This window comes from Mesoplodon mirus (genome assembly GCF_964341445.2).
Source record: "Mesoplodon mirus genome assembly, chromosome: 4".
NCBI lineage: Eukaryota > Metazoa > Chordata > Mammalia > Artiodactyla > Ziphiidae > Mesoplodon > Mesoplodon mirus.
This window is the reverse complement of record NC_138979.1, coordinates 165,567,461-165,592,909: the sequence shown is the minus strand read 5'-3', so window position 1 is coordinate 165,592,909 and position 25,449 is coordinate 165,567,461. Positions and strand designations below refer to the sequence as shown.

Here is a 25,449-nt window from a genome sequence, read left to right as displayed (position 1 = left end):
GTTTTCCTGGGTGATGTATTAACATCAAAAACTACACCATAATACTAAAGAAATTTTAGTTTTTCAGTTTTAATGATACCCTTAATTTAAACTACCTTGCACTCCACTCCTCACCCTGCCTAATTGTCCTTCCTTGCAAACCTAGACAACCTTTATTGTTTGTTTGTTTTAAGAAGAATATTTAGGTTCCCCCAACTGCTGCTGCAAAAAAAATTTTTTTTAATAAATAAATAAATAAATAAATAAATGGGCAAACGGCTGAGCACAGAGTAGAAATAGGAAAGTGGTTTACTTGTTGAAACCTACTCTTCTTCTACACTTCTTTCTTGGTTTCATTCTCCCCATGAAACCAAGAAGCAAGAGTTTGTGGTGGTTCTATCCATTTTTCCTAACACTTATTTTGACTTTTCGATGGAAAAGAAGACTATCAAATAGTCTATAAATAACTTTCTCTCCCTCTCTCTCATAATACTTTTATGATGAAAATTCTAGGCCAAAAATTGCAGTGAGTGAGAGCAAAGAAGAGAAAATCATGATTTTCAACCGACAGTGGAGCAGTGATAACATTATAACTTGAGAATGTGCTTAATGATCTATCTCTTCTATGTAGACTCACGCAAATTCAGTGTAGTTACAGTTATTGCAAATACATGAATATAATCTTAGGGGAAAATGCTAGCAGATTTGTGATCACATTTCTAGAGGTAAAACTGAGAATTTCTTAGCTTCCACAGGTGCAAATAAGTAGTAGTCTCCCTTCCCATTCCCTTGAAGGAGAACATGGATTCTAGTCCAAAATGTCACATTTCACAAAAGATTAAGCAGCTGTATATAATATATAGACTTCTCTATTCATTTCAAATAGTGATCAAACACAGTTGAATTGAAATACGTACAAGCTGAAAAATCCTTTCAGTTTTCAGGCAATCTCATTAAATGGTGAAGAGTCTACTTAGCAGTTAATCTTGTCTTTCATGCTGTCATTGAATAAAGAACTGGAATCAGGCCATTAATTGTCCATTGGAAAGAGTGTTAGGTTTAGTTACTCTGAAACACATTGAACAAGAATAAGACTCAGGTCAAGAGACCCAACAAAAACTATTCTTTTAATGCTTCTTTTGTGTTTCTTAACATTGGGCATAGATAAAACAAGAATAGCGAAACACTAACAATTCTTGAAATTAGATAATGAATAAATGGGGGTTTTGTTATACTAGTCTCTTTACTTTTGAAAATATTTGAAAATGTTCACAGTAAAAAGTCAAATTAAAAACAAACCCAAAATACACAGAGATCTCTGGCATGGAAGAGGGGACCATGGTCCTTTCTGCTTTGGAGATGAAGGTCTGTGTGACTAGGTTATCATTTTGCTGATGGACCAGGTGCAGTTAATTACTATGTTTATCAGTGTTCACTGACCCACTGGAATACAATTAATAAGTTGTTCTACTGGATGAAAGTGAGGGAAAAAGTTCAAATTTATTTAGAAAAATTTTAATTTTTCTTGAATTTGTGCTCTTATGCTTTATGTGCATATATACAAAGATTCAAATTCAGTTCAAGGTGATTAACTGAACAAATTTAGGGTTTAAGAAACATCATGAACTTTTAAGTGTACAACACAGTATTGTTGACTGTAGGTTCAATGTTGTACAGCATAGCTCTAGAACTTATTCTTCTTAACTGAAATTTTATACTTGTTGATTAGAGGGTAAATCTCATGTTAAGCATTCATGATAAAATAAAATATTTAAAAAAATAATGCATATCACTAAAATGGTGAAGGTTCTCTGAAGACCTCTTGGCTTCCTGGTGTTTAATTAACCAACTGTCACAGGAATCCGAGGACTAGAAACCCAGGCGAGGAGTGAAAATCTCAGGATGTGAGCCTTCCCTGGGCATAATCCAAGCTGGATCCTGGAAGCAGAGAACTTCAGTGGTAGTAAAGGGGAAACTTTGCCAATGAGCAAGCAACTGCACTTTATATTTTCTTGGCAAAGGAAAGAAGTAGGAAAATAGAGTGATTGCCTAACCCATGTATTTATGCAGTTTCTGGTGCTGGCTAGCCATGCAAATAGCAGCTAACTTTGATCCTGCCTGAGTCAGATAACGAGGCCAAATTGTAATAATGATCAACTTCTATTAAGGTTTATTATGTGTCAGGTATAGGCTAAGTAAGCATTTTCCCATGCATTATTTTATTTAACCTTTTCTGACAAACCTACACAATAGGTAATATTATAATTTCCTTTTATAGGAATGAAACCTGAGTCTTATGTAGACTAAGTAATTTATCCAAAGTTACAGCACCAGAATACATGCCATCGCATTCTGACTCCAGAAACCATGTACCTTAACATAGTCTCTTGAAGTTCACACTATTAATTTATTTCCAAATTTGCCTCTGGCTTTCCTTTAGCTGTTCCTGTCTTCTAGGGCCTCTCATACAACTATACAACCCTAACACTGCTTTCAAATCCTGGTCCCTATTCCTACGATCCTATTCTGCTCTGTTTAGTCTCTCTTGGATTTATTTGCTCTTCTACCTAGCACATGTACTCACATCAACAAGGCTAGAGTTTCTTCTGGATTCCTTGACTCCTTTGAGCCTTGAAAATTTTCACTTTACCAATTCCCAACACCATGTATATCTATGGTGGACTGAATTGTGTCTGCCACCCCCCAAATTAATATGCCGAAGTCCTAACCCCCCAGTGTGATTGTATTTGGAGATAGGATCTTTAGGAGGTAAAGTTAAATGAGGTCCTAAGGGTGGGGACATGATCTGATAAGACTGTGGCCTTATACGAAGAGGAAGAGATCCTTTCTTTCTTGCACATGCACAGAAGAAAGGTCATATGAGTACAGGGTAAGAAGGTGGTCATCTGTAAACCAGGAAGAAGGTCCTCACCAAAAAAGGAGTCCTGCCGGATCTTGATCTGGGACTTCCAGCCTCCAGAACTGTGGGAAAAAAAACTTCTGTTGTTTAAGCCACCCAACCTATGGCATTTTGTTATGGCACCCTGAGTAGCCTAACACAACATCTTATCATGCTCTTCCTTAGCTCCAAATGCTCTGAAGAAAAAGTATAAAATGACTTGTTTCTCTAGAGCCACCATTACATAATTGAAAGAGCTTTAAATTTGGAACCACGAGATTGGATTTCAAGTCATGAAATATAAAAGAAATATTGCAAAAATATAAAGTATTGCTATTTTTTTAACATCTTTATTGGAATATAATTGCTCTACAATGGTGTGTTAGTTTCTGCTTTATAACAAAGTGAATCAGCCATACATATACATATATCCTCATATCTCCTCCCTCTTGCGTCTCCCTCCCACCCCCCCATCCCACCCCTCTTGGTGGTCACAGAGCACCGAGCTGATCTCCCTGTGCTATGTGGCTGCTTCCCACTAGCTATCGATTTTACATTTGGTAGTGTGTATATGTCCATGCCACTCTCTCACTTCGTCCCAGCTTACCCTTCCCCCTCCCCATGTCCTCAAGTCCATTCTCTACATCTGCGTTAAAGTATTGCTATTAATGCCAGATAAAGACAGCCAACTTCTAACACTTTCATCAGCTGCCTACCTAACAGGTTGTCAACAGACTCCTGCCATGTGCTCACAGCCTCACTATTAGGTACATAACTTTGCCTTTGATTTACCTAGAATATTGAGGTTCTGTGACTATAGCTGTCCCATATTCTGTCACCTCCACTGCAATATGTCAGTTTCTGATTCCATTTTCTCCTTCATTACTCTATCGGAAGAACAGCTTACCCCCTCTCTGTTCAGAGTAACACCTCTATCTGGAAACTTGATCACTCCAATAATCTTTCACCCTCTCTGAGAGTGTATCTGTTATTGCCTTTCTGCTCCTGTGTCCTCTTCGCTCAATGACAAATTAACCCTTGACCTTGAGAACTTCTCAAGACATTCTCTTGTCTCTCTCTTCCCTTTCACTAACAAATTTCGAAAACCTCCTGAGCCATATCTTCCACTAGTGTACTTTATACAATCTGTGATCCATCCAAATTATGGTTTTGACCTACTGCTTCCTACTTCAGTACTTTGCTTGGGATGGCATGCAGCTCTGATCTCTGCCTATCAATTTTTCAAGGTTTACCTAATATGTCACCTCCTCTGTGAAACCTAACCATAAGTTATTTCTTCTGAACCCCCAAAGAGCTTAGTTTGCACTTGAACTTTGACAGCTTGATTGTGCAACCCTTAGTAGATTATAAACTCATTAACCCTCTCAATTTAAGACATAGTAATCATTTAATAATGCCTAATAAATACATTAATCATCAAACTAATCTCAAACAGTATCCAGATTTCAATTCAACTGGGACAAATACAGCTTGGGATATTTTTGGAGAAAAATCAAACTTCAACTTGAATATGGGGGAAGAGAACCTGGGCCTATCTGGATCTATACAAGAGGTAAAAAGGCTTAAAATTCCCATTTCCATTTTCTGCTTTCATTGAAACAAAGTGACAATAGCCAATAGTAGATTGGCAGGCACATGAGTGTTCAGTAAATGTTTGTTGAATTATCAAAAGAGTAAATGCTTAAAGTGGTTCTCGGATTACACATTAAATAGTGACACTTAGAAAGTCTATGGAAGGAAAGCTAATATAGAATTTTGAAGGTGTGTCTAAGGCAATAATAACTATGATTTGGGAAGCATGGAAGACTGTCCTTTGAGGTAAATAATAGTTTACCATTTGAAACTTTCTATGGCCTCTATACTGAAGGAGTTGATTGAGGTAAAGAGTTTTACAAGGGTAGGCATATTTCTGGTGGAAAACTCAAGGAGAGCTCAAAGAATCAATAAATCGATGTGATTTCAACTGTAAGAGGGATAAAAACAATTATGATGTTAGGTTACAGAAGTCATATGATTGTTCTGGGGCTCTCCTATATGTATCTTCTGTAGATGTTAAGGAAGAATTTTATATTATTTTTCTTCTAGGATAATAACAGATGATTAATAAGACAAATTAGGCATTGCTGTTTGAGGGCTATCGGCCAGACACTGTGCTTATAACCAGGCACTTGTATACACATTAGCTCATTTAACTATAGAATAGCACTAAGAGGAGGCCATATCATTCCAGTTTCATGGATGAAGTTAGAGTCACTGCACACTTTACTCAAGGTTTCACAGCTGGTAAAGGACAGACCCAGGATTCAGAGCCAAGATTTGAACTAAGCTTTTCTGATTCCAAAGCCTGTGGCCAAAGTTAAACACACTGGAAAGGGATGGTACCATCTCAATACTCCCTCATGGAGATAATGACAAATTATTTCTGCTCATGGACATTAACCAAAGTATCTGAGCAAATGCCACTTAGATCCTGATGAATCTACCACATTAACCATCGTCTCAGAATTTCTCTGGAAGTTGAACATTTTCTCAAATCTGTAGCTTCTTTACTTACCCTAATTTTTGGCCACTTGCTTAAAATATGCTGTCAGACAGATTCATGCTACCAGTTGTCAGTAACACATGTTTACTAGTTGCAGTCATGCCCTCAATCAAAGTATATGATTAGAAAATACTAGTTTTATCAATTATAGCTAGTAAATCCAAGTCATGACTTGGTAACATTTCTTGACAATTACTAAATAAATCTTTTTATTATAGAATTTATTGTAGAATTTGTAATTCTAGCAGGCAGCTATTGTAAATGACTAGCACAGAACTCAAGTGATGCAGACTAACCTTGTTGAGTCCCTACTCTGTAACAATCACAATTAAAACACATTATTTCAATTTTTTTTACCCAAACTATATTGTGAGGCAAGGTCATTGAGGTGTCACATTTTTCAGATGAGGAAGTCAAATCTCAGAGACATAGTGAAGTTGTCCATACACAGTGAATAGTCCAGCTGGGGTAACAACTCAGCTGTGTCTGGCCTCAGTGCCTGTATCCTTTTCACGACATCCCACTGACCTCCAGGTCAGCAAGGCCTGACTTTTAACATGATTAGAAATGTACTAGCCAAGTTGTCCTTAAGCTCGTCATGTCTTTGTTTCCTCATCTTTAAGATGAGGAAAATGCTATCTACCACTCAGGCATTAAACAAACTACATAAGCCAAAACACTTAACATAGTATCTGGCATATCATGGGCATTGATAAATGATTGCTTCATGTAAATTATCTGAGGCAGGAATCAAAAAAGGAACTTTCCATAGTTTGACCTCATTGAGCCTTATTTTTTTCCATTTCCATGATAGTTAATAGCATAACCATTCCACCAGTGAAATCTGAAGGAACAGGGTTAACTATATTTGCTTTTAATTCTAACTCTTTAAAAATTGGTAACGAATATATGGCTAGAGTACAGGTGTTCAGTTAACTCACATTTCTAGATCATGGTGAAAAATGTAGAATATCATGATGGATTATCCAGTTGGCAAAGTAAGCATGTGCTTAATGAACCAGCATATCAAGGACATCTGAGATATGAGAAAGGTTCCAGCTATAATGAATGTTTGCAGAATTTTGTAATCTGAAAATCTAGAAAGAAGCTGTTAAAATGTAAGCACTCATTTAAATTTTGACTTTGGATTTAGTACTTTTCTAAAAAATTTCAATATGGTGGGAGGCTTGGAAAAAATGCATTTAAAGCTTTCCAGTGTTTCAAACATGAACATGGTTCTGTAAGTTTGTTAACTTACAGCAAATACTTAAAAGTTGCCAAACATTTAAGAAAATAGTATCTAACAATATTTTTTCCAGAATACAATGCTTCTGTCATCTTATCTGTTCAGAAAAGTGTTTTCCCATGGTTACTTTACCATAGTTATCTAAATAATAATGCCTCAGTTGACAGACAATAATTGTTTAGCCCCCAAATATGTCACTTTTGATAAGTTTATATAAGTATTAGTAACTGGTTATAATATTTTATTTCACATGAACATGGTCCTAGATTACTTGGCTTTTAATTCGACATGACATATTTAGCCCCAGTACAAGGTCTTTTACCAAATGTTTGGAAAATAAAAATACAGCATCATACAAGCTTTTGGGAAGAACATTTTATTGCTAAGCATATCCTTGAACTAAAATGCAAATGTGAAATAAAAGGAAAAAGAAAAAGCAGTAACTTCACAACATCATAAAATAAATTCCTTAAGAGTCTGCTCATAAAACAACAGCAATATGATAGAAGCTCACATACAGAATGCACATGTTCCCATAAAATTGTCCAAATAGAAACTTACACTAAAAGGAATAAATGTATTCTTACTCAAATAAAAAATGTAAAGAAAGAAAGCAGGAAATCAGTTCACAAGACCTCAAGACTCCAAGAACAGCAATCTTTTACAGACATCGAGATATAATCAACTTCATATAGGTTGGGCCATTTAGGTTATCTAAATCGTGCTTTGATATCTCTTTATAATCCTGTCTTTTTCAATGACAACAAAATAATCCAAAACTCTTAACACATTGAAATATCAGGTAATGAAGAACACCTCTTTCCATACATATTAGTAAAGGCTACCATTGTTTAGGTTGCGCTTTTTGCCCCACGTCTTTAAGATACTTTTTCAAAGTCAAATATTCATGCAACTTACAAAAACCAGCAAGAGTAGATTTCTAAATCTAAACAGCTGATTGATTTTCATCTGTACAAAAGAAACTGTATGTATCTGACCCTCCAGAGAACACATTTCATTTTTGTGTGAATATTTCTCTTGCTTTTGGGATAGGTATGGCCACACAACAAGTTTATTGTTTTTCTGTACATTGTTTCCTCTTTTCAAAAAGAAAGACAACTGGAACATAAACCGAACAAACTGAAATAAACAAATAGAAAGGAAAGAACAGTTCTCAAAGCAGTATGTACACAGGTGGCTAAGGAATTATACCAGCAAAAATGTAGTAAAATATGTAAACAAAATCTGAGAAGATTTTTTATTCTCTTTGACACAGTTAACTGTGACAAAATTAAACTCACACTTCACATTTTAAGGTTTACTTTTTTGTCGTTTTGTTATTTTCTTTTAAAACAACATTCTCATTCCACTTCAAGATTTTAACAGTTTTCCTGTTTCAGTCATCCCATCAAACATACCATGATAAATATATCTGTATATATATTTATTTATATATATTATACTATTAAATTCCATTTTTTGTGTGTCACAGCAGCTTTATTCATTTATTATTTTTAGAAAAGATGGGTGAAAGGAGACATGAGCAAATGGAAGGACAGAGTTATCCATAAATGTCAGGCTGCAAAATTAAATCACTAGGAAAAACATTATCATGTTGGGGGCGGGGAAAGAACTATGAATTCTGCACTCTGTCATGCCATGTTTGGCTTGTGTGACCTTTTGTGGTTCCATCACAAGTTGAACTCCCCTATTGTCTGTTTTGATTCTTTAACAGACTTCTTATATTGTCTTTTCTTTTATATTTGCATGCATTTTGATCAGTCACAGATCCAGCCCACCCCCATTCCCCTTCCCTAGGGAAGGCTCTGTTTTAGTTTATGGGGCTTTCTCCTTTACCACAATTTGGCTGGGCTCATGGACAGGAACAATATTGTTAAGTAAAGCCAATAGCTCTGATAAAACCAGCCCTAACCCCATCTGTTCAGGGTTTGGGTGGCAAATTCTGGAATTTGATCCTGAGGAACCAGCTTTTCAAATCAATATTATCATCCATCCCATGATTTTGCTATGTGTTCAGCAAAGCATCGCATAGGAAATAGACAACAGAATCTAGAAACGCCACAACCTGATATGTAGAGTGGACACCATGGTAGCTTTTGAGTTCATATGGCAATGGTTTCTCTTCTGTTTTCTGAGATTTTTGTTTCTTCTTCTTATGTCCAGTTATTCTCAAAAAATAAACAAATACCCAAAAGCCATTTTTTCCCCTCAGATCTTGAAAAGTTATGCACACACTGGCCAGAACCAGATAAGGGTGGGGTTTTTTGTTTCTGTTTTTACCTTTTTCTTTTTTTTTTTGTTTTCATTTTTTACATAATTAAACCAAAAAAAAAACATTATTACAGTCAAGCTTCACAAACATTATTACAGACTCACTTGGAGTTATGGAACAAGTAAGCCATGAAGTATTCTACCTTGGATGAAAGGTCCTAAAGAGAAGGAAGCTTCCAAGTCCGCGAAAGTGGGGGGAGCCATCTGCTCGCTCCAGAGGGCAAAGTGTGTGCTTTATGACACAGCAGGGCAGAAAGAACTGTCTCCGAGCAGTGACTGAATCAAAGCAGCCATGGCTGAATCTTATAGGTAGGTACATCTTTGTGTGTGTTCTTTTAAAAATGATTTTCCCCACCATAGTCATGGTATACCCCATCTCATAGTTAGAACAGTTCTGACATCTGTGAAATCTCATTTTCCAAGTATTTATATATTTATATAGAAATAATCCTGTGTTTTAAATTCGCATATCGTTAGCAGTGTCGTGTTTACACATAATACTCTTTGTCCTTGTTTTTCTGTTTCTTGTGGCCGCTCTTCGAGCTCTGCTGCTTCTCCTTGAGGAGCGTGCCATTGCTCTGCGCTGAGTTGCTGATGTAGTTCCGCGTCTCGTCCACTTGATAGGACCCCTCGTCCCTGTTCCTGTACTTGTACATGGCATACAGGAGGATCAAGATGCAGAGGGCAGCAGCAGCCACAATGCCGACGACCATCCCTGTTGTACTGCTCGACTCCCGGATCACCTCTGAGGCCCCCGGAACCCGTCTGACTCCCGGCTCCGTGGGGTTTGCTGTGGGCACATTACGGAACATGGGGGAAGTAATTAGTGGGCTCTTCAGTTTGGTGCTGTCTAGCTCATAGGCAGTGGGCAACGGAAGCAAGACTATATCAGGCTGGGGTTTGAGATCACGGTTATTCATTTTGCCAGCTGGCAATTTGGGCACCATCCCAGACGAGGAGGAAGCTGTGAAGCGGATCAGCTCAGGGGACAAAGATGTGGTAGTAGTCCTACTAGTTTCGGAGACTTTGTTAGGTCTAAAGTCCTTGGATTCCCACTTGGGCGCATGTGCTTTGTAGCCACCTTCGAAGATTGAAGTGGAAAGACTCTTATCTGTTACCAAGGAGAAGGTGGTGTAAAAATCTTCATCATCAGTAGGGGGCAGGTTAGAGTCAAAGGTTTCCCCTGAGCCATACCCAGATATCACCAAGCCATCATCATCACAACCATCGCTGCCTTGGTCCGACAAGCAAGGTAACCCCGCCTCAGAGGTCATGGACAGGGAATCTTTGGTGGTCTCAATAATGGTGAGGAGGGGGCGAAAGGTAGGGGGGAGTGTAATGGAAGGTGCACGAGTAGCAATAGGAGGGGTAGCTAAAGGGTCTTCTACAAGAAGAGGGATAACTAATTCACCTCCTGGGATTGAAAAGAAAAAGAAAAACAGAATTAGTATATTTGTAGAAAAACAATTCACAGCCACACTCAATGAATGTATGTATAGTTCATAGGTTACACCTCCGAAATTATAATAAAATGACTTGGATCCACACATGGATCCTCTCTACTTCTAGGCTGATTATTGGGCTATAGTTTTAGCCCATTATATGCCTCTTGCCATCAAAACCTGAAATCCTTAGATTGGGGGCTTAGATTTTTAAAGATACTCTCAAGTAATTATTTAGATAGAATTCAAATAGGCTTTTTCCAGGATCTGCTTATGGGATAATGACCTTCACCTATACTGTTGCAAATACTGACCATGAAAATTGTGTGTGTGTGTGTGTGTGTGTGTGTGTATACGTACATGCACATATGCATGTGATTAATCTGTGAGCCATAGCATTTCCTTATTTTTTTCTTGGGTTTCTACTTATTTGCTCCCATTAGGATGAGAATGACATATTTTCCATGTCACTGAGATCAAGATTAAGGAACATAAAAGAGCTCATCTTTAGTATTTTAAGTTACTACCTTTTATTTCACATTTATCAAGTGCGGTCTTCATTTACTATATGCTAAGTAAGGGAAACTTACAGTAGGTTGAAAATGTTCATCTAACAAGCCCATCTTGATTATGCTTTTCCAGAAATTCCCCTGACTATAAAACCACAACTTGTTTTGCATTGGTCTAGTATTATATTTATACATTGCTTTTATGCTATATGTAATATATACTGAGCAGACACTAGATTTTAAGAATACCCAGCCTACATATCCATGACTTACTGGAAACTTACTTTTAGATTCAGAAATGTGGAGATAGCAAAGTAGTTTTTAAAATCAGTGATCCTTTTTTCCAATTTGGATTCCTTTTATTTCTTAGAATGGCAGATATTTATCGGTTTACCCACAGACCCTAGTTATTGCACTTATAAGCATACGAGGACTAGGTCAGGAAAGGAAGTTCAGAATAGTTCACTAAATCATAGTGCCCTGCAAATTATGGTTACCACAAATATTCTGTGGTGGATGCTACTCACCTACTTGTAGGGCCAAGCTTATTATTCATGTATGTAAGCAAGATAATCAGTCTTCAGTTTCTCCTGTGTTTCTTTACAGTGTTATTTTCAAACAGAGAAAGAATCAAGAAGTCACAGTTCATGTCTCTTCATTAAATTTATTTAAAAAATTATTCCAACTATTGTTTTTAAAAGTCCTCTAGCAGGGATGGCATGATATGTCCCTGACCCAGTTAGTCAGACAGTTGAGATGATAATAAAATATTATGGTTGAAGTCTTCTTTCTGACCTGCTGCATCTAAACTGTCCAGGTTTCAGGTATGCTAAGAAAAAGCCTCCTGCAAAGAAAGCTACTGCACACCTTCAGAGCACCAGAGAAGAACTGCTTGCACCACATCAGAAGCTTTTATCCTCTGCAGAGAGAAACTGAGTTGGGGAGCATGGCAACGATGGACATAATGCATACCTTAAGGAAGGGAAGGGACAAGAGAGCACAGTACAGTCATCCCTGGCCTACCTGATGATGTTAGCACATGTGGGGAAATAAAACAAGAATCTTTCTGAGAATCTCAAGATGATATTTTAGTCTGTGTTTTAAACCCCAAGCTTCTCTTCTAGTGCTCGGAGTTTGAAACTATTGAGCAAACCGATTTTTGCAGATTTGACAAAGCTTCAGACTTGCTTTCCTGGACAAGCATGCCTATTTTTTTTTACATTGTGAAGATATGTAATTCATATATCTTGCAACTTATTTAATGCATAATTTACATACTTTTGCTAATTTTTATAAATGGGATTTGGAGCACAGGTCCCTAAAGGTAAGCCAGTCCTAAAACTAACCCTGAGGTACCTTTTCTTCTTATTCTTCCGGTAGGGAGGCCCTGAGTGTTATATTTAAGATGATATGGGGAAGAAGGCAGTGTCTGAGTAAGAAAAGAGCAGTGAGGAGAGAGGAGTGAAGGCTCATGCAGGCTGTTAAAGGTTCCCTAGGGATCGCTCAGGGATGATTTTACTTTCCTTTAGAGAACAAGACAGGGTTTTTGTACCCATCTCACCTAGAATGGGTGTTCTTTTCTGGCACAAATACTGAGAGTCATTTGCTTTGTAGGGCAAGGATAAAAATCAACCCATTGTTTATTAAGTGGAGAGTAAACTGGGATAAAGGACAAGGAATGACTGATTTGTTGGGAGGCGAAGTCCTGGAACAAATAATTAAAAATAAAGGCAAATTGTTAAGTAGGATGCTAGTGTCTCTTTAAGTGAGATTAAGATCACTGTCTTCATGATTACAGAGTGGCATTCATTTGCAATTTTAGTGGACCATCTGTGACACCCAACTGGAGTCTCACATTTGCCTTTTTTTCCCCCCTTGTCTTTTCAATCCCAGCTAAAGCTTCCACTGTGTCTTTGTTGTTAAAAATCTACAAAATCTACAAACTGCTCATTCTGCAGTTGAATCACTTCCACTTTCCTTTGCTATTCGCTTCTCATTCAACACCCTAATGTGAGTATCTCTCTTGGAGCAGAAAAAAAAAAAAAAGTGAAAATCATCCTTTTGATAAGGGGATGAAAAGAGGGTCTTGAAGCTCACTAATTTACAAAGAGCTTCTAAAAGGTTGGTGAGCCTTTAAGTGAAATGGCAAGAGCTTATTTCCAAACTAAAATGATGGGTATGCTGTTGCAGAGTTTAAATAACAGAATCTGTTAAAACTGCTAATCTTCAATTTCTTTGTCATTTTGTTATTAATCCTAGTAGCAGTGTTAAAAATGATAAATGATGCCCCTGTCAGGGACATTTGAGCCCAAATCCTGGTAGTGTTTAATCAATGAAATCATAGGAACTTTCATAGCTTCCCTCTCCTGGCATCTCAAGAAATTGGAAAAATGTCTTTAATTTGAAAGGGAGTCCACTGGGATGTAGGAGTTGGTATTACAGAGGGGAATTAAAGTGAAAGTAGGTGGAAATTTTTGGATAACTATAAACGTGAAAGGTGCCTGGGACAAGTATGTGAGTTGGGGTGTATAGTCCATTTTAATATCAAATTCCATATTTAAGATTTAAGATGATTCTAGTGTCCTGGGAGGTCCAAGGGCACACATCATTTGAGATAAGGAGGTGAAGGATGTGTTTCTCCCATCACTAGATCCTTACTAGAAATGACTTAGATTGCAGAAGGCTATTTAAGATTTCATGTTTATTTGTATTAATCCAAAGTGAGTTTCCTCAGAAATGTTGGAGCAGCTGATAATTTTTTTTTCACTGCCCAAAGAACGTGAAATCAGTGATCTACCAGATGTCTATGCTTATGAAAGTATTCATAGAAGCAACAAGCTTAAAGTCATAAGGGGTTGCAGGCAGAGTAATACAAAACCTGTAATCCATCACAACTCTAATTTCCTATTCAATCCCCAGAATTTTTCTTTGGTTTGGAATAAGAACTATCCATATTCCTTAAAGTTAGCATTTTAAATCAGGAATATATACCTTTTTTTTGACAGGGTTGTGCTTTTCTTTAAACCAGAGAGATCACTAGGGATATAAAAGGTCTATTTTAGCCCTGAAGGCTGCCCTGTTTTTTTGTTTTATGAGTGTATTTATAGATATATAATTCATGTGTCTAGGGCTGATATTCAGCAAAAGGGGCTCTCTGCCATCGAAAAAGACAGTATATTAAAAATTTAATAGAACTCTTCTGAACTGTGAGAATGTTGTAGGTGATGGTGGTGTAGTGGGTCATCTGAAAAAGCAAGAAAAGCAGCACAAAGTTTCAATATGGCTCCAACCTTTGCCTCTCTGGAGATATCTGAGTGGAAGAAGTCACAAAAATACGAAAAACAATGACACTGAAGAGTGAGTCTCTGGGAGAGGACACCGTGCTCCAATTCCTTGAATTTCTTTTATCTATATTTAGGTTCTTTACCTCGTCTCTTATTTGCATTTTTCTCATTCTCTGCTGGGAAACTAACATACAGTGGGGAGGAATCATCTTTTTCCCCAAAAAATTAGTTATTGAATGATATTCATTTAGTTATTTGGTGCCACAGCAGTGTGTACTTGCAACACATCAATATCTGGAAGCTTGGAACCATGAAATTGTTCTGCATCCAACCTCAGAAAAAATAGTCACAGACAGGCATGGCAAGTCCCTGGGGAGAAGAAAGCAGAAAAACTCAAGTATCTCAAAGGGGCTTAACTTTTTAATGAGCATTTTAATGAGATGAGAATCTCTAGGTAGGACATTTTCCCCTAGTTTATCTGAAATGGGTTTGATTCTGAAAGACTACAGATTCTATTTTTTCAATATACACCCAGGTAAGATGAGCTATAACCCCCTGATGTCATTATACATTGTAAAAGAAGGAAGGTCTAGTGGAGTTTTTCATCTGCCTATTGGTTAAAACCTTTGCCTCTGAAGTCACTCAGACGCAGGTCAGCATCACAGTTCTGTGGCTTACTAGCCATGAGTTGGTCAAATTTATTAAAATCTCTGTACAATGGGAATAATAACACAGCCTATCTCAAGCCACCAATGTGACTAATAATAATACATGTTAATGTTAATTATAATGCATGTTGTATTTAGCACAGAAACTGCTACTCCAAAATTCTAGTTTCTAGTATCATTTCTACTAATATTTTGGGCCTATAAACACTGAAATCATTGACTACTTTTTTCTGACCTTTTTTTATGTGGTAGTCGTATGCTGAGGTATAAGTATAATAATATAGGATCTAGATTATTAAGGCTATTTTAAATGCAGAGTTTGAAGAATGATTTATAATAAGCCCAAGAGCTTGCATTTAAAATAAATGATAAGCCTTATATCAAATAGACTTATGGATAGCATCCTCAACAAAAATAAAAGTTTTCAATTCAATTAGATAAAATAGTCTATTTAGGAGATTCTTAGTTTTAAACCTAAAATATCATCCAACATGTCAAACAATATAAAATCATATAAACTGAGGCAGATAAAGTGCATTCATTGAAGGTGCTGGGCTGGAAACATATGTCTTATCCACTCTTCAGTTTGATATTTCTTTAACAGTAATACTAATACCTAAAACTAAAGTGAAGCAAGTAATCTCTTTATTTAAAAATTATATAGCACTTCTTGCTGATCTTTTGTTTCCTGAAGTGATAAGGCAACATTGACCAAATACCTTTAAGGTCAAGGAGTATTCTCACCGTAGTCATACAAAATGGCAATACCTACCTGAGACGTTTCCTAAATAAAACTTTAGATGTGAAAATCATCATGTTTCTTGTGGGTAGAATCTTAGGATCCTTTGAAAGCTTACCTGTTTAAATCCTTGAGAGAAATGGCAAATATTAATAGAAACGGAAAAGGAAAAAGAGAAAGAGAGAGAGAGATTTGGGTGCTTACTGTGTGCGGGTGTGCTTTCACCAGTAGTTAGTTTTATACTTTGGAAGGCATCATTATCATAGGACAATACTCTAAACTCTGGGGTTCTTTCTCTATTCTCAGTGAAAGTGATTTTGTAGCTTGCAGTGATGGTGATAGTTTAATCCTGGATAACCAAACTCTACCATAGTCACTTGAGAGTACCTTATTTCCCCTTTGCTGAAGGAAAATAAAATAAAAGACTGATTTCCCCAAATGCTTTCTAAGGAGTTAAATTAGGATGTATTACCACTGATAACATTTGCAGTTAACTCAACTAACTTTCTTCTGGAGTACAGGCCTCCTGTAGGTTGTATCCAATTTCATATCCCACTGTAGAGTCTACCATTACTTTCAAGGCTTTAAAAGTTGGTTCAGGCAAAGAGGCCAGGCTTCCTTTGGATGGTAAGAACAATTTATCCACACCCTTCTACCAAGAGTAGAATTCACATTGATAATTAGAAGCAATTCAGCACAAAATATAACAGTGAAAATTAAGCAAATAGACACAAATGAAATAAAATATTTAATATTGTCTTCAAAATCACATAGTAGAAAATAAAATCAACTTCAGGTTCAAAGTAAACTAGAGGGAAAGAGAGCAAATAACATCAACAAGGCATTCACAACATAAGGACAGAAAAGAAAAGTAAAAGCAAATAAAAAATAGAGGCTGTTTTAGGAAAAATAAAGAAATCATTTCCATATAGACAAAATAATTTAACTTAAAAAAGCATACTGTATTAATTTATAGTCAACTTACATCAACAAATTGCCCGCATGTTTTTTGGCATGAAAGAAAAATTTACAAAAGAAAGTTGTGTAAGAATGCTCTTGGACAAATAGAATTGCCACATTCTTGTAACTTGCTTTTTTGTTGTCATTTCTTTAAAAACTTTTGAGCAAAATGTCTAATTTTTCAAATATAATAATTTACAACAGAGGATGATACAGGGAGGCAACAACACATACATCCACACCACATAACATGAAAAGAAAAAAAAATCTGCACTTTAACAAATTTTTTACTTTGAGGGTCTTGGGAGGGCATCAGTTTTGAATCTGAAATTATTCTGATTGCAATGATTTAAAAAAACTTTAAAAAAACCTGTTTAATTTTATAATTTGCCTTTAAAACAATCTATGAATCTCGAGGGTTTTGAATGAATTTCTGCATTATTATAGGTTCTCAGATATATATTTAATTTTAATTTTTTTTGTCTTTTTGACAAGTTTTAGACTTTCTTTAATTGAAGGGGATGGATGACAGCACATAAGTTTGAACAATGCTAAAGAAAGGAGGGGTATGGGAAGGAAAGATGCAGAAAGGGTAGGGTCATATCTATGAGTGTACTACACAAGAGATGAAGATGATGGGAGTAAATGTGTAAGTGAGTCGCCATGTCCATGTAAGGGCGGCACGGAGTGATCTAGCTGCATTAGAGCTTCTGGCTGTAAGGAAGGGATGGGCAATATACAAAAACAAATGAGCCTACACATGCCCATCTACAGAAATAAAGAACAGAACTCTAACACTGACAATCTCACACACCCTAAGCTGCAACTTCTTCAACATGCAATTACTCCAAAAATCATTACAGTTTCATTAAAGATTTTTAAATAATAAAAACAGTTAAACTTTTGTCCCTACTAAAAGTAGCCAAAATACATAAAATAATAATAGTAATACTTATAATAATGATCAAAAGGTTAAAAGCAAAAACAAGGAGACTAGATTTATGCATTCAAGTTGAACAACTTCATCGGCAGGCACACAGCCCCATCTAGAGTTAGGGGAGGGGGTGGAGATCTTCAAATCGAAAGACAAAGCTGTATAGGGAGCCCACTGGCTGGGTCATTCATGACTTCCCTATATAGAAAGGGTACTGTCTGAATGACATCACCTGTCTTCCCCATGCCACCCATGGTGCATGTGATTCTAGTGAGACTGGGCTTATTTGAAAGATGTGGATGTGGGGATTCTGCAGCTGAAGTTGTTCCACATTTAAAGAGGGAGTGGGGAAAAGTTGCAGAAAACAATTCATAACTTTTTTTGTCATAGTTTTGGATAAAACCAAATCTAAAGATAAAGATCTAGCAATTAAAAAGAAACACATTGATATATATACAGATAGATATATATAATACAAAAAGCACTTAATTCCCAAACAAGAAGGGAGCAAAGAACGAAAAATAATTGAAAGGAAAGAGTATTTCACACACTTTCAGAGATGAACAACCAGATGCACACGCTGAGGAGGCACAGACAGAGCAGTCAGGGGACACTTTTTTTTGTTGTTTTGTATATTCTGGCTTATTGATTCCCCTTTTGCTGACAGCCAAAATTAAAAACAAATTTTGCATTTTCTTTAAAAAGAAATTTTGCATTTTCTTTAAAAATGTTTTTTTTTTTTTTTTTGGTTTTGCTTCTCAAAAAAAAAAAAAGGGGCGTGCAGTCTGGATGTACGTCGTAAGTAGACATTTGAGAGAGAAGAAAGAGGCTAAGACTGACAAATGGGTAATTGTCTATTATCCTTTAACTGCAGGAATGTTAACCAAGTTAATACATGCTTAAAGTAAGTTGCATTTAGGGAAAATAGGAAAACAGACCAGCAAGTTAGGGTTGGGAAGAGGTCATCAAGACAAAACCAATTTGAGAGTAGGAGAAAGGTACTGGATTTAGTTTCATGCCTTTCCAGTAGAGGCAAAGGTCATCCCAAGGCCTTTTGCCAATTACATTCTTGTAAGCATGTGTATATGTGTACATGTGTTGGGGCTTGAAGTAGAGCCTGTAGTGGCAGGAATTGAGGTAAAAATACACATGAGTTCATGGGTTCTGCTCTAGGAAACTTAGCCCATATTCATCCATAAACTCAGAAGGTAAATTTTGTAAGACCTAGAGGGGTTATAATTAATACTGCTCCATATACATGTTCTTGGACTTGGCCAAATTGACAGGGCACATGGGTGACAGCTGTGGTAATTAAATGTACCTGATAAATGGACAGCTTTTTTTAGGTAATAGAGGCAAAACCCCCTCCACTCCTCCACTCTAAAGAGCATAGTGGCATAGCATCAGTAAACTAACTACAGGATAGTCAGGAAATGAGTGCGGTTTATTTGAAGGACATTGGGGGAAATTGCCAGTCTTCTAGAGACCATGTGGGAAACAAAATGCTAGATTAAACCTTGAGAAAAGGAAAAAAAGAGACAAACTGTGTGTGTGCGTGTGTGTGTGTATGTGGAGATACTGTGGAAGGGACATGGGGAAGGAGGTTTTAGAAATGGCCTCAGCCTCTACTGGAAGAGATCACAAGAATTACATTAAATATTTTATCCCTGTGAGAACATTAATGTTCAACCAAGGACTGGGAAACCCAGGTAGGCGAACCACAAAGGTAAGACACTTGAGAGCCCCTGGTTCTGAGCCAATTCCAACCACTCCTAAGAAATTTTGGGGGTGACTTTGACAAACAGAATAAATTGTGAGGATGAGTCAGACTTTTGTCCCTTAGGGGATGCCCCTTTTATTATTTTATTTTAAAATAATTATAGTAATGTGTCCCCATGGGTCAGTCCGTACCAAGAGTTTTAGTCTCTGGTTTTATAATGTTAATCATTATTCTAGGAACTTCACAAAGGGCAGCTGGGAGGTTTTAGGAGGAGGAAGAAAATCCCAACAATATAGGAAAAGAAAAACCCTTGTTGCCATTTAGTTAATTTTTTTGAATAATTATACTTTTAACATTGAATTTCATTGTATGAGAAGACCCTATATGTACAGATTGCCTCACAAGGCATCAAATTACTTCTGTAGGACAAAGTTAGTTTTAATAACATTCACATGGGCTATTTTTTGTTTCATAGGCATTTTTTTTAAAGTAGGAAACGTTAAGTGGTCTAAGTGTGAGACTTATAAAGAATAAGATATGTCTAGTGTACACATACTCCTGGAAAATAAGAGGTGTTTTGAGGAAGATACATCAGCAATTTGAGTCTCCTAAGGTTTCTACTGAGTAATTTACCTATTTCAAAATTGCCTGTTTTAAAACTCATACAAGTAGGACACCACTTACTTTCTGGAAATCACTGGCTAAACAATTGAACATACCAAAATTTATCGTTGTCACTTTGCAAATAAAATATGTATTTTTTAAATCCATGGAAGCCACAGTTTCATATGAAGCAAACACGACACTACATTAGTGCCTACACATTTTTATAAGTCAACCATCAGTTAAAATACACAAAGCTCATTTGATTTCTAATATAAGATAGAAAATAATATTGTCAGTAGCTCATAATCAGGTTACAACTTCATTTTCATCTTTCATTACATATCTACACTAGGTTTTTATTACCAATAACTGCATGGTTCTGGATCTATGCCTCTACTGAGTGTTAAGAATGCTTTGGGGTTATATTTGCCATTGAGAACAAATAATACAATAATTTGACTTGAAACAGCATATTTTGATGGGACCATTTTTATCCCACCCATGTCCAAATAACCCTGTCTAAATGCAAAATCAGACTTTTAAGGGCATCAGATGCAATAAGATGGAATTACTCAGAATGCATCTTGGAAAGTGCACTTGTTTCAAAGAAATGTGTTTCTAAACTGCTTGGGGTTGTGCCTGAGAAGCTGGAAGAATACTCAAGGAACTCAAGGTGCAAACCCGCCTCTCTGGGAGAGTGAGTCCTGCTTGATAAGGACATTGTCTTCAGTGTGCACAGAGGAGGTTCAAGAGGAAGGTCCAAATGAATTATTTTGCATAACATTAAATATTTTAAATTTGCCATTGAAAGTACTGGAAAGAGGAAGGAAGAGGCAACCTTCTTGGGAATCAGAGTACAACACCAGGGAAACACTTAAAAAATTGTAATCAGGGAGGCGTAAAAAGGAGTCTGGAGAACAAATATTTAATGAGAATTTTCAAGATTTTTACATCAGGTATATGAGATAAATCTCTTCATCATCTGTCCCTCCTATGAAATACCAAAATCCTTTTCATTGATTGATATGTTATGTGTCTGTGGGACGAAGGGAGGGATTCTTCTGAGAGAATCAGTGGCTCCGTTCTGAATCATGGTTTGGCTTAGAAAAAGAACAGAGACACTATGCCTGGATGTCAAATCCTAGTCATGTGAGGATGGCTGTCACTTGTGTTACAAAATGAGCCCTGAGTTTACCCTGACTTCTCACAACCTCTTCCTCAGATATGGGTGATGCTCAGAGAAAGAGTGAAGGCTGCTTCAAACATGGTATTTGTCTCTAAATAAAAAACTTAACATTTTCTTTTTAATGCTGAACAAAAATGTCCCAAGTAAGAAGTTCTTGTACTATCTGTTCCCAAACATTTTACACACCTAATTACAGTAAATAGGGAGAAAGAGAAAAACTAAACCTCCAAGATGGAAAAGAGTAAAGAACACCATCAAGCCCAATACTTAGAACTGTACTTCTGTATCAGTGATCTGCTTGCCCGATTGAGAGTAACTTTTCATACTTAAGAAGATTCATAAGAATGGATAAAACATTACAAAAGGTAGTATTGCATTTTCAAACCTGGTAGAATAGAATGTTTACACATGGAAGGACCTTACGTTAATGACTTCTTTCCCTATGTATTTAAGAAACCCTTAACTTGTATCTGTAATTCTGTCCCCAAATCTCCATTCCATTTTGTGAACCTACTGCATCCTGTACAGATTGTTACTGGCTCCAACACTCCACTGCACTTAATTTGTTTTCTTCTCAGTTTCAGCTACACTCAGAACTTTAGGACAAGAATAGCATCTTTTTATCTTTATTTTTCCTACCAACCAGAATACTAATAATCACTCAAACGTTTATTGAATGAACTAATGAATGAATAAGTTAATTAATATCATTAATTGCTTTTTTTTTTTAACCCCACACTAGCTTAGAGCTTCCATAAAAGCATTAAAATCTTACATCACCGAAGTGGCTCACCTTGTACCTGAAATCTAGTATATGGGATAGAAACTTTAGAGTCTGGAGACCTAAGTTCCAGTCTTGGTTGTATCACCTACTATGCTAGCTTGTTAGGACATTGAAAAAGTCAGTTAATCTCCCTGAGCTTGTCTTTTCATGTGTAATATGATGATTATAATGGCTGGTCAATTAACCTACCTCAAAGGGTAAGTTTATACAACTGAGATTTTGAATCTGAAAGTGTTTATAAATTTTAAAGAGCTCTTCAAATGTTTGTTACTATTTTCTTCAAAGCTGACCAAAGCATCAGCTATGAGGGTTTCATATTCAGAGAAGGCTGAGTCTCAGACAATTGAGATCAGTGCTACTCTGAGTGGGATGCTTGGAGCATCTGCTTCAGCATCAAACAAATAATAACCTCAGTCAAAAACCCTAACCCAGGGCTTCCTTGGTGGCGCAGTGGTTGGGAATCTGCCTGCCGATGCAGGGGACGCGGGTTCGTGCCCCAGTCTGGGAGGATCCCACGTTCCATGGAGCGGCTGGGCCCGTGGGCCATGGCCGCTGGGCCTGTGCGTCTGGAGCCTGTGCTCCGCGACGGGAGAGGCCACAGCAGTGAGAGGCTCGCGTACCACAAAAAACAAAAACAGAAACAAAAAAACCCTAACCCAAGTAGCCACTATTACTACCCCTCTTTAACCCCTGTTCCTACCCCTCCAATAGTGCTAAGTTCTTAAAGCTTGATTAGTTCATCTTTTAGTGGTGAAGTTTTGTTATATATGTATGTAATTTTACAGTTAATTTGTTTCACTCTTCTGTGGGTTAGAGTTAAGCTTCGAAGAGGTCATATTGAGATATGTTTTCATAGGAGCCCTTCCTCTCAAACCACATGGCTTGAGACAAGTCACTCACTCCTCACCCCATCCCCTGGAGTCTCAGTTTGCTCATTTATAAAATCAGGAAGACTCGTCCTTCCAGCTCACATATGTATGTAAATTTAAGTAAAATTACTTTGGAAACTATGAAATATCCAATTCAAATGCAAGAAGATGTTATTCGCTATATTCTATGAGTTCAGCATTACTTGGTGCTACTGAAGAGACCAAAGAGGATGGTGACAAGGGTGGAACTCTCATCAAATTCCCTTGGAAAACATATCTCAACAGGCATTAGAACTGTGCGGTAAGATGAGGATATGAGGGAATGGAGGGTCGAGGTAGTAGTTTAGCTCTTTTCTGCCAAATGAGTTAATACTGGTTAAGATGCACAAAAGGGAAAATTCAATTAAAAAATTTCCAGGAATTAATATTCTTATTTTCATTTGTTTTAATGGTAATCAGGTAGTAGTATAAATAAGTCTTTCTTCACTCAGGATATTATAAACTCCTTGATGCACAAGCTGAAACTTTATAATTATTTTGTGTTTTTTAATCCATCTAACATAGAGCAGGGACACCATAGGTCTTCAGTACATATTTGTTGAATTGAACTACAAAAATAGAGCAGCTTGCAGCACTTGGATCTCTGCTTTGTGAAGTGGGTGGGATTCAAAAAAGTTACCCTTGTTGGCACTAATGTATTTAATCAAGAGTTATCTTCATCGAATATCTTCATGAAGTAAAACAAAGAGAAAGAGCAGTGTAAATAGAGCTTAAAGCCATGAACTTAGCAACTGCTCTCCTTTTCTTAACCTTGCTTCTCTGTGGATTTTTAGGGCCAATATATGCATATGGCTCATTATTTGCAAACTATTAGGTCCTTATAATTCCATTAAAGTCCAAGACAGTAGGTAATATAAAAGATTTATTTTATCCATATAAAAATGACCTGTGTGCCAGTCAGAAATGAAAGCTCTGTCTGAAATACTTTCTTCCTTTAGCTTGAATAGCCCAAGATTTTTCCAACTTTCCTCCTCCTGTTCTGACCCTTTATCTCTCCATTTCATGGCTGGTCCCAGGTGTGGCCCTAGGCTGGGTGATCCTATCCTGCCCCTTGGCTGTAAAGACCTGCCATCTATATGACTATGAGTTGCAGTTCAAACCTCCTCTCAGATTCCAATTTCCCATATCCAACTGTCTACTCAACATTTCTACTTCAGTATCTAAGGGGCACCTTAAATTCAAAATGGCTAAAAGAGAACTTTGGCCTTTACTCTCCTCCTAAACTTGCACCTCTCTTAGGTTTCCCATCTTTTGGGTTTGACCCAGGTGTACAAGCCCCTAATTAGTCATGATATTTGACCCCCTACCCCAACTCACCTCCACATATCCAGTGTACCAGGAAGTTCTGTGTACTCTACTTTGGCAACAAATTCCTCACGTTGACTTTCTCCCACTGCCATCACCCAAGTCCTAGAGTAAGCCACCATGATTCCTTGCCTGGACTCTGCAATAGCCTCCCAATTGATCTCCCCACCTCCACTTCTGGCTCCCTAAAATCCATTTTCCATAATGAAGTCAAAGTGATCTTTAAAAAGTACACTATATAAAACAGATCAAGTCACTGTCTTGCTTCAAATCCTCAAAAGTAGAATTCTCCAAACCCAAATTCTGTACCGTGATCCACTGTGAAAGTCCCCTGTGATCTGCAAGCTGCCTACCACTCCCATCTCATCTCCTACAGCTGCCCCTGACCCACGATGTCTCAGACTTTGGCCATACTCTCTACCTTCCCTTCCAAGAACACTCCTTTTCCTATTCTTTGCCTGGCTTGTTCCTTCTGATGGTTCAGGTCTCTCCTCCAATTTTACTCCTCAGAGAGGTCCTCCGTGACTTCCGTAGTAAGCAGCCTGCTTACTAACTGATCGTCCCCTCATGATTCTCTGTATAGTATTTACTAGCTCTTCCATGCCCATTTATTTATGGAATATAAGCTCCATGAGAACAGAAACTTTGTCTCATTCTCCACTGTACTTAAAGCAGTGCTGGACACTTGGTAAGAGCTCAGGAAATCACTGCTTAGTGAAGGAACAATGCCTCTAATAGCCTGAAAACACCTCGCAAAGGGAGGCCAGTCTACTTTTCTCTCTTGCAGACCTCCATAGCTCCAGGCACGGTGCTATTCCCACGTGAGGTGTTGAGTAAATGGTTTGTAAACTAACTGTTGAAGCATTGCATCCTCTATTCTGTTTTATTTTCTTTTACTCTTCTCTAAACCAGATAGGATTTCCCTGAATTCTAGCTAGCAGTTCCAATGCAAATTGGACCTTCTCACCCACAGCTGGCTTAAAAAACCTTCTGAAAAAAAAACCATCACTATCTAACTCATTCTCCCTCTCATAAACTGGTACTGGGATGTTTATTAAAAACTCAGGCTTTCCTTTGCTGTTGTGAAAGCTAAAGATAAAATAAACAGAAGAGTGAGGCCTACAGCTGCCAGACTTTGATGCATGTCTTCAGGCAATAGGAAGGAATGGACCAAACAAATTATCAGTGGGAGGACTGGTGATCAGGGTAGTGAAAATGTACTTTGTTATGTTTGCCTGCTGTGGCCCTACAGCCACTGACAGCAGAACCCAGCAGTAGTGGGATCTTTTTCCTGAACTCATACCATGACATGTTATGAATGTATTTTTAGAGTAATAAATTATTCAAGGAGGTTTATTTTGCTTCTGTTGTCCACAAAAGCTCATCTAGTCTGTCATTATGACC

General features: G+C 37.3%; 1 protein-coding gene across 18 annotated transcripts in view; it reads right to left on the bottom strand.

The window, feature by feature from the left end:
• Positions 1-9,467: 9,467 nt before the first annotated feature.
• Positions 9,468-25,449, bottom strand: part of NRXN3 (neurexin 3) — a gene marked incomplete at both ends in the record, with an annotated part of 1,625,679 nt that continues 1,609,697 nt past the window's right edge. For 10 of the 18 annotated variants that reach the window (XM_082616788.1, XM_082616789.1, XM_082616775.1 and 7 more), the window contains one exon: positions 9,468-9,769. In XM_082616788.1, the coding sequence (XP_082472914.1) occupies positions 9,468-9,769 (302 nt within the window). Of the gene's footprint in view, positions 10,394-25,449 lie in introns of all 18 variants that reach the window. The other 8 variants (XM_082616773.1, XM_082616786.1, XM_082616783.1 and 5 more) reach the window with 2 other exon arrangements.